The 13,807-nt window shown below is 37.3% G+C and overlaps 1 protein-coding gene across 1 annotated transcript in view; it reads left to right on the top strand.

Annotated features, from left to right (window-relative positions):
* Positions 1 to 5,330: 5,330 nt before the first annotated feature.
* The window catches only part of LOC306758441 (myosin IXb), a gene marked incomplete at both ends in the record, with an annotated part of 30,448 nt that continues 21,971 nt past the window's right edge, over positions 5,331 to 13,807 (top strand). Inside the window, 4 exons of the mRNA XM_079243769.1 lie at positions 5,331 to 6,107; positions 12,615 to 12,709; positions 12,916 to 12,978; positions 13,226 to 13,325. Coding sequence (XP_079099895.1) covers positions 5,331 to 6,107; positions 12,615 to 12,709; positions 12,916 to 12,978; positions 13,226 to 13,325 — 1,035 coding nt within the window. The remainder of the gene's footprint in view (positions 6,108 to 12,614; positions 12,710 to 12,915; positions 12,979 to 13,225; positions 13,326 to 13,807) is intronic.

The following is a 13,807-nucleotide window of genomic DNA, read 5'->3' on the forward strand; positions in this document are numbered from 1 at the left end:
ATGAACACAATGATGAAGGCAGACACTCCTTATAGCCAGAAGAAAAAAAAACACCCATCATGTGAAAAGAGAAAGTAGATCTTCATTTGAAGTCTGATTCATGTCAACTTTTTTTAGAACGTTGATGTTTTAGTAATTCATGATTTAACATTTGCTTATTCTTGCCAGTAACTTAGCACATTTACTCGACGCAAATCATGTTAAATGTTTTCATACTTGCAGGGTCAATACACTAAGTTTACATTCAGAGGTCATTTTCCCGTACTCCATTGATCTGTATGAAAGTAATAGCTATTTATGACTTGTAAATGCAAGTTTTTGAAGATTAACTGTCTTGAAAAAAAAAAACTGATTAAAACGACAGCTTTCCTTAGTTAAAGGATGGAATATTTACTCCACTGTTGCTTTTAAAGAGCAATGTAAATCTATTTTGAATACAATTGTGCAGGTTACAGAAAGGAGCTATTTTGTTAGTGTATAGAAAATGAAACTTTATAGTCTGACTCTTCGGCCAGCTGCTCTCTTGTGTCATTTTAGTTGCCACTGTAATGTATTATAGTAATATAGTTTGTTTTCTATGAGCAAATGACTTCTGTTTCTTTGCCTGCAGTGAGCCTGGATTCTTTATTTGGATAAATCACAGTTTAAAAGCCACAAATAATACTTTTACAGGGCCGAGTGTAATTGCAGCATCAACTTGATCCATGATCTCCATTCTAAAAAAAAGTCTCTTTAAGTTTATGAGTTGTATGATGAAATGTTTTTCTTGCAGAAAGAGACACTGCGTTCAGATTTCCTGCCACTCTGAGATGACTTTTCTTAAGATGCAGAACTTAGCTCATCAGTGAGCATTGATCCAAACAGGAATTGTTCACAGTGGCTAAGTTCAGTGTCTTACATGAAAGAATGAGCGCCTGCATACCTGAGAGTCCTGGCTGTCTATAAACAGAGCGCAAAGGAGAAGAATGACCTGAATGAAAACAAGCACCTGTACAGTAAAACAAAGAGGAATGCTTTTAAAAGTCTTTGCTTGTCTGGACAAACTTTGCAGAAGTCAGTTTTGTCTGAATGATGGCAGCTTTGTGAAGGAAAAAAAGGAAAAAATGAAAGACGTCTCTATTTTTCAGTTTTTAAATGTCATATGTCTTTTTTGGATGGCAGTATGTCGAAAAACTCATAATAAGAGATGATGTCAGTCATTAGAAATATCAACAGCATGTCAAATTTACCCATTCTTTGCTATTTACTGTAGGGTTTAAAATATAACCTTAACTTGTTAAAACATTTGGTTTCAGTCATTTTGAGATGTGTGACAGAGAGGAGTTTTGCAGGCTGTGTACTCGTGTGCCTACTGAACTGGATTCAGTGTGTGTTTGCAGAACTGGCTCAGTCCAGCAGGAGCAAGTGTGACACCTAATGAGACTTCGTCACCATCACGAAGACCATCATTATTGTTCCAAGAAATGCAATGTCGCACAGCAGAAATTACCCCAAACATTTTTACCACTCAGGCATGTTGTCAGAAGCAATGACACAAAGAAAACAACGCATGTGGTCCTCCAGCAGTGTGTGTCCTAATTTGTCCTTCTGCGTGGGTGGATGTGGCTGCCTCTGCAGGTAGTCGTTATCAGCAGCAGCTGATTTGTGCTGAGTAACACTTTGCGTTGCCTCTCTTCATTCGTCACGCTATAATAAGCTGTCAGCGTGTCCGCATGCGTCTTCACCAAATTGGGATACAACAGCTCGACACTTCTGCAGTCATTATACACCTGAATGGACATGTGCTCCATTAGCATAAGCAGAACTGATCATCATAAGACATGCTATTGATTTTAGATAACCAGAGTTGTTGAGGGGCTGTGTGAACAATTACTCCTCACCTTGGGTCATCTTCCTCTGGACTCATTACAAAATCTGCAGAGAGGTGCAGAAATTACTACAGCCTGCTCAGAAGTAAAGGATAAAAAAAAAAAATTTTTAAAAAAAAAAAAAACTGAACTGCAGGGAAATGTTTTTATATTGATTTTTATAAAAACTGCTGTGCATACCTGTGCTGCAAAGCTTATTTGTAAAAGGGCTCTTAAGGCTTTTGCTGTTTAGCAGTATAGTTTATTTAATGTTGCAGGAAGTTGTAAAGTGTATCCAGAAACAGAAAAGGTTCTCCTTTCTCTCATGTAGCACTGTGGTTCATAGCAAAGGGGACACAAGTTCCTGTGCAGGTGAGCTAAAACAGCCTGTTACAAATCAGCAGTGTTGAATGACACCGTTTTGTTTGTTTGCTTGTTTGTTTTACATAAAAAATTATTAAGAGATGATAAAGCTTTACAAAGACAGACCTTGTGTCTCCTAGAATGGCCTGTACATGTTTGCATAACATGTGCACCTCATACCTAACTTGCATCTCATAGGCAAATGTCACTTTTCTATCCTTCGTGGAGTTAAATACAGAAACCTCTGTGACACCTAAACCACACCGAGCTTCAAACAAAGCTTTGCTTCAGATTTTTTATGTTAATGTTAATGTCTTATCATTCATCACCTCATCGGACTTCAGAATGGAAAAATTAAATTTACTCAAGAGATAAGTCAACAGGTTGGTAAATGACTGACTGACAGACACATTCTCCGGCCTCGGAGTGGACAGAAGACACTTTGCAGAGGTGATTTCTTTAGGGTAGTTTGGGGAGTCCCTCCAGAAAGACAAGGGGGTGGCATGTGGAGAAGGTCTGGGTGTCCTGTATCAGCTGTATGGATGGATGGATGGATGAATGGATGGAATTGATGCATTATTGCCAAGTAAGTTGTGATTTGATATGTTAAACTGAAGCAGCTTCAGTCAGTTTCATGTACCTATGTCGACATAAATATCCAGATTTTACCTTGTTTTTCTAAAAAAAAAAAAAAAACTCTTTCTTTAGTTTGATGAATATCAATCCCTAATAAATCTGATTTTTGTGTGGAAGAAAACTATTTGAAATGAAATTAAATTGCCTGTATTGTGTGGAAATTAAAACTGATGTTTAGGAATTGCTATTTTAAAAAGGCCATCAAAGGTGTAGTATATAGAAACCAAACTGTAATATTTTTATGTTTTTAAGCAACAGTAAACTCATTTTAAACTCAGCTTTTTCTAAGACTTTCATTGTAATGTACTTTATCTAGGATTTCATATGCTTTGTTTGTGAAGCCTCTATGTGGTGATATTTTTTTTATTTTTAAATAAAAGCTTTCTGCAGGAATAAACAAACTCAAATCCTGAATATAAGTAAAAGGAAGGATGTTACTGTACAATAAAATACAGCATTCTCATAAAAACCAAAGTGAATAAAGAATTAAGGATTCATTTTGATACAGAAAACAGTCACGCAATTTGTGTGGGAATTTGGTTCACCGATACAGATAAACCTGTTTTTTTTGTTGTTGTTTGGGGGTTTTATTAGCTGCTCAAAGTGGAGCCCATTCATATGGCCCATTCAAGGATTTTTAACCGATACAGGATTTGATGGCATAAACACACTTACAGGAATTTGGCATGTTTACCACTGAGTTACTGAGGATATTAACTGCTGCAGTTCTACTTATGTTTGTTGATGATTTCAGAGGATGACTCAAACACATTCCCAGTTTCAATAAAGCCATTTTCTTATGCAATGTCCCCTACAGGGTCAAAAGTCACATTGCCATTTTCCTGCACTGATCTTTTTACTGAGATTTCCTCAGGTTCCCTGAATCTTTTCATAAATGTATTTATCATTGACGTTGAAAGTTCTCTATGAATTTGCATTAACAAACATGTTTTAGAAGTGCCTGATGATTTTCTCACCAAGTTTTATAAATTCTACTTTTTGGCCAAAGTCTTGTATGTCCATGATCCCATTGTGATATGTGAGTTCTCTTTATGTACTATGTATTCCTCCTACAATCAAAATGCATGTTAAGTTGAGTACTGCTTGATCTCTGTGATGGACTGTGATTGATGCCTGCTGGTAAAATTAGTTTCAGTCTAACTGTGTCCATGAATGAGATAAATTGTGGATTTAAAACAATGGTTGATCTAAATTGTATAACCTGTAATCTTTTGCCTTTTCTTTGGCTTTCTCTCTTTTTTTTTTAAAAAAAGTTGATGGTGTAATATAACAACTTTTTTAATTAAGATGCTAAAAAAAATCATTTCCTTTTTGCAAAGCCTAAAATAAATGTAAAAATTAAGAGGGGAAACTTTTGGTCAAACAAAGCTATATAATCAAAAGCATTTTCATGAACATAATGTAATTGTTTTTATATATATTTAGATAGGTTTAACTATAGATCTTTATTTAAAATCAAAAGTGACAAATACAGGTATATAGGTATGTATTTAGATTAATCAAACAACAAAAATGAAAAAAGTAAATAAGATTAGTTGTACGAGTGACACTGTTGTCATACAACATGCTGCCACACGAGGGCGCACACACCGTGCACTTTACCTGTAGCAACAAAATTTGGCCAATTAAACTGTTCCTCCAGTAAGCTTTGAGGTGTCAGTTCGTGCTTGTCTGTTTTTCACGACAGTTTCATTTCCTTTCGACTTGAAGAGTTCAACATTTTTGTGAAACGGAAGCAATCCGTATATTTACTCCTCGAGTTTGTTTTATCTGTGCGGATAAGAGTGTGTGTGTGTGTGTGTGTGTGTGTGTGTGTGTGTGTGTGTGTGTGTGTGTGTGTGTGTGTGTGTGTGTGTGTGTGTGTGTGTGTGTGTGTGTGGAAATGTAGGAAGTAACGATACAACATTCCAGCCAGAGGGACGGGAGGAGGGTAATCTTTCGTTTCTTCAAGAAGCAGCAATTATGAGCGAAAAGGCGACGGGAAAATGGAAATAAATTAGGTTTGCGGTATTTTAAAGTTGTTTTGGGGAAACTTCGTGGTTTTTTTTCTTTCTTTTTCTTCATTTATTTGAAGCTCAGGTGTTGTGTTTTCCCCTTCCTTTCCTTGTATGATTGGCGACAGTTGAAGTCAAACAGCCAGAGAGATTTTAGTCTTTGCAGGATGAAGTCCCTTCACTCCTGAGGTGAGTCTTAATTCGACCTTTCTCACCTGTTTGACACCTGTCACTGTTCATTTCTGTCACCAAGTTGGGGCGAGAGAAATTTGTGTGCGATTATTATGATATTATCGGGATTATGTTAAGGTTACTGCGTTGATGTTAAGTCATATAAGACGTAAATCCCCCAAATTCTCGGGCTTTTATTTAAATTGTTTATCTTCAGATTGGCATTTGGTCTCATTATGTGTGATTCCACAGTAGATGCTGGACAGTGAGTTATGCTGAAGCCTGTCTGAGTATCAGGATGAGCACTGCAGATGGAGCTGGGGCCCCTGGACAGGATGAAGAGGCCCGTGTTGTGCAGATCTACTCCAGGCCGTCAATGGACACAATTTCCCACTGTCCTCTTCAGGTCAGCACTGGGGACACGGTGAAGATGGTCATACACAATGCTGTGGTCATGCTGGGCCTGGATTCCACTCAGACATATAGCTTACTGGAGGTCAGAGAGAGCAGTGGAAAGGAGAGGCTGATGGAGGCTGGGGACTTCCCTTTGGAGCGAGTTCTGCTGTGGCCTCCAGAGAAGCAGAGGTTTCACCCTCAAAGCCAAGGATACCACTTCATTCTGCAGCTGCAGAGCAACAACGGAGCAAATCAAGTAGAAACCACGACAGAGGACTCTGATGACCTCTGCAACCTCGCTACTGTGTCTGAGGAGAGTGTTCTGGAGACTTTACAGCAGCGCTTTTATGAGCGCAAAATCTACACCTATATTAACAACATCCTAATCGCCATCAATCCTAATAAGTTCTTACCTGCGTACTACAACCCAAAGTACGTGAAAATGTATGAGAACCAACCACTGGGCCAACTACGCCCTCATATTTTTGCCATAGCCGATGTGGCTTTCCGCGCCATGCTGAACCGGCAGATTGATCAGTGTGTTGTGATATCTGGTGAGAGTGGCTCAGGGAAGACTGAAAGCAGCAGATATCTCATTCACTGCCTGACTGCACTCAGCAAGAAGACGTACTCCACCAGACTGGAACGAAGCATCCTCGGGGCTGGGCCAGTTCTAGAGGTAGGTCAGTCTGTCATGAGGTCAGTAACATCGAAGCCTCCTCATTGTTGTGGTTTACCCTACATTACCGGGGTTTCAAAATTGTAAAAGGAAGGAAGAAAAAAAAAGCACACTGGATTATTTTCAACATGAATGTAGCATCATCAGACAGAGAGAGCACAAGTAAGACAAAAAGAAACTTTAGACATTGTTAGAAATCAGAGAAAACCAACTATCCTGGCATTTTAGAAGCCAAATCACAACATCTTTGGCATCTTTGCTCAGAAAACAACAAAAATTTAAGATTTAATCATGTGGTTCTTAAGGTCATACAATTTTGTTTCAGAAAAATGTTTTAACATTTGGCCCTTTTTTTATTTTTTTTTATTTTTATGTGACTCTAAATTAAGAAAATGCTGAAAAACAAAAGAACTGGTCCCTGTCATGGGAAATCGTTGCTGGTTGCATCTGTTTAGATTTAACAGATATCCTGCTGTGTGAAAAACGTAATGGTCCTATCACGAGTATCTCCAAATTCCCCTTCCAACGTTTGCCCCACCAGAAACCAACACTCACACTAGAAACGTTGAAAAATGCTGGTGTATCCAGCTCAGTTGCAACTTGTCATCTGTTGAATAATTAGCACACTGCCTGGGCAAAGCTGAGCATCTGCTTCTGCTACAGTCTGCAGAGATAATGAATAAAATGAGGCAGCTGCTGTTTACACTGTTGTCTAAAGTCAAGATGGCAGAACCTGAGTCACGGTCCAGCTAGTTTACTGATCAACAGATTGATGTGAGTCTTTTTCTTTTAAATCTTTTTTTAGTTGCTATAGTTCAGAAGTGCCCACACTACTCTCACAAGCTTTTGTTTAGACTTCCTAATTTGACTGCGAAAAAGTACCTCTCTCCCTTACTTGACACTTGTACTAACTATACTCCTTTTTATGATTGTTAGATGTGCTAAAATTAGTGCTCTGATGACTTGTGGTTTCATTTTTGACTCGCGTCCAGATTTAAAGAAAGATGTTTCTTCACATCAGAAATCACCATTCAGCATTTGTGTGCTGGGAGTTCACACTTTTGAGAGATCTCTTCGATTTCGCAGTTATCTTTGGCTCATCTGTGGCTGCTGCACCAAACCGTGCGCGACGTTAACTGTGTCAATGAGTAACAGGCGCTGTATTCACCCACATTTTCCCTCGCTTTCTGTTTTGTTCATCTGTTGCACAACTCCACACTGATAACTGACATGAAACTGGGCCACATGTCTTTAAAAGAAAAACCCACCTCCTTTTTGTAAACCTTACAGGATCACAAGACAGTTTGCAGGACAAACTAAGCAAAACTTGTTCATGTTTTAGTGAAATAAAGCTGTTCATTTGTTTATTTATTTTTGTAGAAATGGATCTGAGAGTTGGAAGTTGAGTAGGAGTGAGTTTCACTTCACTTTAATCGTGTTATTAGGAAACAAGAAAACTTTTTGTTGATGTGGTAACAGTGTCATCCTTGCCGTTGTGTGTGGTTCTTTGCTGAAATTAGTGGAAATACCAGAATTCTTTCTGCACATGTTGTTTTATATCTCTATCATCCCAGCAGCCAACCTGCCACATACAGGCTGTAAACCCAGTTTATTCCCAGTGACACACCCATACAATCTCAAAGAGCTCATTAGAAAGCGACTATTGGTTCTAATGAACAAGCCAAGCCAGGTTCTTCTTAAGGAAAGCCATTACCTCAGTATTTTTCCTGTGAATGGATCATTTTTCTTTACTGCTTTCCACCCTGCAGCCTCATCCTGAAGAGTTGGTCGGACTAGTTGGGCTGTTTTTTAATTTTTTTTTAACTGGGAAAAAAGGGAGCAAACTTTGCTTGCAACAAAACCCTCATCTGTAATCAGAGAGGCTTGAAATCAGTTTTGTTGTGATAATCTATTGCTTTGCCTTAAGCAGCTTTTCTTAGGACTTCTTTTTATATTTGGGAGTTCATCAGTTCTGTTTTTACAACAAAACAAACATAAAAAGCACCTAGCTCCCACTCAGAGTGGTATTTGTCGAATTGTATGGGTTTTGTGTGAATTTTGTGTAAGAGATCTGCAAACTGGGAATGTGCAGGGCGTTGTCTTTGAGGAAACACCAGAGAGAAAAGAGAAACAGGAACATGTTGAAACAGGCTGGGCCAGGTCTGCTGGCACACCTGCCTAAAGTGTAAATCACCTGATTCCACTCACATTGCTTAAAAGCTTATTTCAAAGTCACTTTTACTCTTCCACTCTTATTGTTATCCAGCTAGGTTTAATTAATGAATTGTGGGTTTTCATAATACATAGTCTGCACCTCTAGGCAGGTTTAAAGCCCTTGTTTATCCCCCCGTCTTTTCAACACGAGCGATTCAAGATACTGTAAGATGTAGCTTAAACAATGCTGAAAGCAATGATTCATCTGTCAGGTAAAAATAGTACACAACCAATTCCCAGCTTTGGAATGAATATTTATATATTGACATGTATTTTATTTGAAATTTGACAGCAGCAACAAAGCTCAGAAATGTTGGGGCAGGTTAGAAGGTAGGATTAGCTATGTTTTATTATTCTTGCTAAATACAACAAAATATTTCAGTTTTTCTACTGTTCAGTCTCCTTTATTGCTATCTTTTGTTTTTGTCTTTTTGTTTGTTCGTTTTGTTTGTGGGTTGTTGTTTTTTTTTTTACCTCAGAGACTTGATGGTACAGAATGTGGTTTGGTATTGTTTTTGATAAATGTATATCTTTCTTTAAAAAAAATAAATAAATAAAAAAAAAAAAAGCAATGGCACTCTATTAGCCCTAAAGCTGATTTGTTTAGTAATATTGGTGCCTTTGCAGGTCACATGATCTATTATTTATATACTACTGAATGTAGGGATGAAGTGTGTGTTAATAATAATCCAGTAATCTGTCGCCAGATTATAGATTAACAGGGATTTCCAGAAAGGATGTTGAATTTTGATTAGATCACAAGACAGTCCTTCTGTTATTCTCAATCCAATGAATGCATTTATTAAGTTTCTCCCACTTATGTGCATTTTTTCAGTCTATTGTGTCTTAAAATCCTTTTGAAACTAAATTATCATGCACTTTGCTCATTTTGCATTAGATTGATCTTTGCTTAAAACTTGGACAACATGACCAGTTTAGGAGGTCACAGGATCAATTTGATGGGCCAGTGGACAATTTTCACAGTATTTCATGCATATTTGATCTTTTTTTTTTTTTTTTTTTTTTTTACTTGTATGTATTGAAGTTTATATCCATAGATTTAATTTTAGGTTTTTTTTTTTTCTTTAATTGATCATTGCTCAATCTTAATGCATCAAAACATGAAATTTTGATCCATTTCTGCATGGCAAAAGGAAACCTCCGTCTTACTAAAACTACTGGCAAGATTAGACAAAATAAATGCTGTTTTTTGGTTTGATTTTACCTCTTTTTTTTTGTGCGCTGCTAATTAGTAAACATTCCCATCAATATGTCATCAGTGGTCATGTATTGTCTCATACTTACTAGTTTTGACTGAAATAAAACATTAATGGGTTTATTAGGACAGTTAATCATAAGAAGTAAATATATGTTTGCCTCTATCCAAAGGTCAAATTCTGGCAGCTCAGATATCAAACTTGACTTTTTGATTTATGGGTTTTGTGTGTGTATGTGTAGATAGGCAAGTTTTTGTACATCTACTTCATATCTAGGTACATCTCAGAAAACTAGAATATTATGAAAAAATTCAATATTTTTCATAACTCATTTCAGAATGTGAAACCCATACACTATTTAGATTCATTACACAGAGTACATTACACATTTATTTCTTGAAATTTTGATGGGTGTGGCTGATATATAATAAGAACCCAAAATGGAGTGACTCAGAAAATTAGAATATTACATTAGATCAATGAAAAAAGGGTATTTTAAACAGAAATGACAGGCTTCTGAGAAGTATGTAAGGAAGCATGAAGTGCATTAAAATTTCCTTCTAGATCGCTGTGTTGACTGTGCACATCAGAAAACACAGTGGAGCAACACCAGCAGATGACATGGATCCCCAAATCATCACTGACTATGGAAACTTCACACTGGACTTCCAGCTACATGGATTCTGTGCCTCTCCACTCTTCTTCCAGACTCTGGGAACTTGATTTCTAAATGAAATGCCAAATTTGCTTTCATCTGAGAAACAGTCCAGTCCTTTTTATCCTTAGCCCAGGTGAGATGCTTCTGACGTTGTCTCTTGTTCAGGAGTGGCTTTGACACGAGAAATGTGACATTTGTAGCCCATGTCTAGGATTCGTCTGTGTGTAGTGGCTCTTGATGCGCTGAGTCCAGCTTCAGTCCACTCCTTGTGAAACTCCCCCAAATGCTTGAATGGATGTTGCTTGACAAGCCTCTCAAGGCTGCGGTGATCCTTTCTGCTGGTGCACCTTTTCCTTTCACTCAACTTTCCATTATAATTGCTTGGATACGGCACTCTGTGAACAACCTGCTTCTTTAGAAATGACCTTTTATGGCATTTTCTCCTTGTGGAGGGTCAATGATCGTCTTCTGGACATCTGTCAAGTCGGAAGTCTTCCCAATGGTTGTGTAGCCATCTGACCGAGACTGAGAGACCATTTAAAGGCTCAAGATACCTTTGTGGATATTTTGAGTTAATTAGTTGATTATGGTGTGACACCATGACTTTCTAAAATGGAAGTTTTTCCCAATATTCTAATTTTCTGAGACACTGCATTTTGGGTTTTTATTATCTATAAGTCACAATCATCAACATTTCAAGGACTAAATCTTTTAAATGTTTCACAGTGTGTGATGAATCTATAAAATGTTTAGGTTTCACATTCTGAAATGAGTGACAAAAAATATTGAACTTTTTCATAATGTTCTAAATTTCTGAGATGTACCTGTATTGTTCATGGATCAGCCAGAACTCACCAACAGACTTCGTGTAAATGAGGGAGAGAGACCTATTCTTCATTTGTATGAGGATATCTTAAGTACCCACCCTTTATAATCTTCTTCCTCTGGGGATCCAGTACCTAAAAATGAGCCATGGCAAACACCTGTCTCCGTATCTGTACTGCTGCTTCATTCCCTCAACATGCCTTTCATTTTTGTCCTAATGCGTCCACGCTTTTTATCTAAGTTTTTCTGATAAGGAATTTAAAAAGAAAGCCGTTTATGTATAAAACCTGTCCACAGTATTTACAGAGGTATGTGTGGAGAAACATTCCAGTGATCTGAAGCTGCATTCAGACTCATTGCTCCGGCCTGTTACGACACAACCCTTGCACTGGAATGAAGAACGACAAAACCCTTACAGGCTGATATGAACTCGTTTTCCAGTGATGCTTTTACTGATAGGAACGTTGATTCTTTAAAAGCAGCAGCTGATCTGCAGTCAGCAGCAGCTAAAAAGTGTTCACAACCCCACATGTACAATTTCACTCTTAAACTTTGCTTCAGCAGAGGTGTATAAAGTAGAAGTCCTGCCATGTTTTTGGATCTACCGATGCATTTAGAGCTGGTGATTTCAGTAACAGACTCAACTACCTTGTAGTGGAGCTGAGCTGATTTAATGGTTTAGTGACTTCTACTTTCTCCACCTCTGTGCTTCAGTGGAGTCTGTTGTGTTGTTGATGATGAATTATAGATACTGACATATTAAATAGAATTACAACAGTAAGATCATCAAGGTTTGTTGTGAGTAATGGTTATTGAGTATTCTATTAGTTGGTGACAAACAAGCGTTTTGGCTAAAGGGCTGCAAGGTTTGACTGAATAGTAAAAAAGTTCAGGGATTTGAATTATAGCAAAAAGAAAAAGAATGCATAAAAAATCCAGGAGCTGTATGATGGTAGGAGTGCCAGAGAGGGGGGAAAACCTGTGCATGCACTGTGAAACAATAAACAGATCAAGGTAGGAACACACATGCTAAAGAAAATAGTGCATTTAAATCTAAATATGAGGAGAAATAAATGTTAAATATAAAGCTAAAAGAAATAATTCTTAAAATCATTTATTTTTCTTTTTAGAAATGCACTCCTAAAATATATTTTTGCATTTTGCAATTACTTTTTTTTTTTACATATAATAAATGCAAAAAATATTTAGTTTCTTTCAATTTGTTGATTTTGATTCCCTTTGCTTGTTTTGATCCATTTTGCTTTTCCATGTCGAAATTAAAAGAAACAATAAGAAAATATATACACATAAAAGAAATTAAAATGTTAAAAACAACTGTATGGGCTCATATAATGTAAGGTTATACAGTGCAATTTTTAATTGTTCAAATTCAGATGAGCTTCATTTGTCTTAATATTTATAAGGTTGTTCACGAAAACTCTGTCTTGACATCCAAACACCAAAATGATTGATGTGACGGCTTCTTCACTCATAAAACATCTACTATGTTTACAGATTGTCAGTGTCTGTACAAAATATGCAACATAATTTGTATATTTTAATGGAAAATGATGTTGCTTATGTTTTAACCAGGCCTTTGGCAATGCGAAGACACCGAAGAATAACAACTCCAGTCGCTTTGGCAAGTTCATTCAGCTCAACTACCTAGAGAGTGGCGTCATCAGAGGGTGAGGCATATTCTTACAGTACCCTAACCATCTGCACTTATTTGCTAAATATAAAAGACTTCTGCACTGAAGCTAACTGCTTATCCCTGAATATACATGTTCTCCTTTTAAGGCCTTCAGACTTTTTCTTTAATATCATAATAATACTGTGATCGCAAAGTTTCACAGGTTGCATTGACATTCATCGTCTTGTGTACTGGTTGCAGGGCAGTTATTGAGAAGTTTCTACTGGAAAAGGGGCGTCTGGTGTCCAGGGATGAGAGTGACAGGTATATGTAAAACATTTATAAATGTTTCTAATCCTTGGAAAAACTTGTATCCATATGTCAATATCTTGGGAGATCTGTTGTCATATCAACATTGTTTACAATGTTATGAGTGTACCTCTCAGACTATAAGCCTATAAAACCAGCATAATAAAATTAACCACACTGCATGTTCAGTTGATAATGCTAAGATTAAGCTGGTGCCAATCAAGATTCACGGTCATGGCATATTGTGACTTCTGAACTGCAGGAACTACCACGTGTTCTATTATCTACTGGCGGGCACATCCAAAGAAGAGCAGGAACAGCTTCATCTGTTGAAGCCACAGGATTATCTCTACCTCAAGCAGGTACTTTTGCCCTTCAGTCTATACAGCTGCAGACATGGGGGAGGGGAAGGGAAGGGAAACTGCAAGACATAATAGGGAAAACCAGTGGTAGAAATTTTAATAGAAACAGACCACACCTTCTTGAAGCTTCTCCTTTGTAAGCAAGTACTTCACATCGGTTTAAAGAAGACCAATAGCTGCTGTAATTTGGAGCATGGTCCAAGAAGTCAGAGTAAGACAGAAGTTGGAAAAGTATTTTTTTTATCAGTCAGTCTTGCAGACTCTCCACTGTAAAGTTTAGTATGCTAGAGCTTCTGTTTTATTGTGGATCAGAACCTCCACAAAACTCCAAAGTGAAGTTGCACTTGAACTAAGCTTGGGCTCATTTCCATCAAAAGCTCATAATTAGGTCAAGTGTATTGTCATGTTTTTAATGGTTTTAAAAATGTTTAAGTTTAAATGAACATGTTGTCAATCTTGTTCATAGAATCCAAATAAATGTC

The sequence above is a fragment of the Telmatherina bonti genome (genome assembly GCF_933228915.1).
Source record: "Telmatherina bonti genome assembly, chromosome: 7".
Lineage (NCBI taxonomy): Eukaryota > Metazoa > Chordata > Actinopteri > Atheriniformes > Telmatherinidae > Telmatherina > Telmatherina bonti.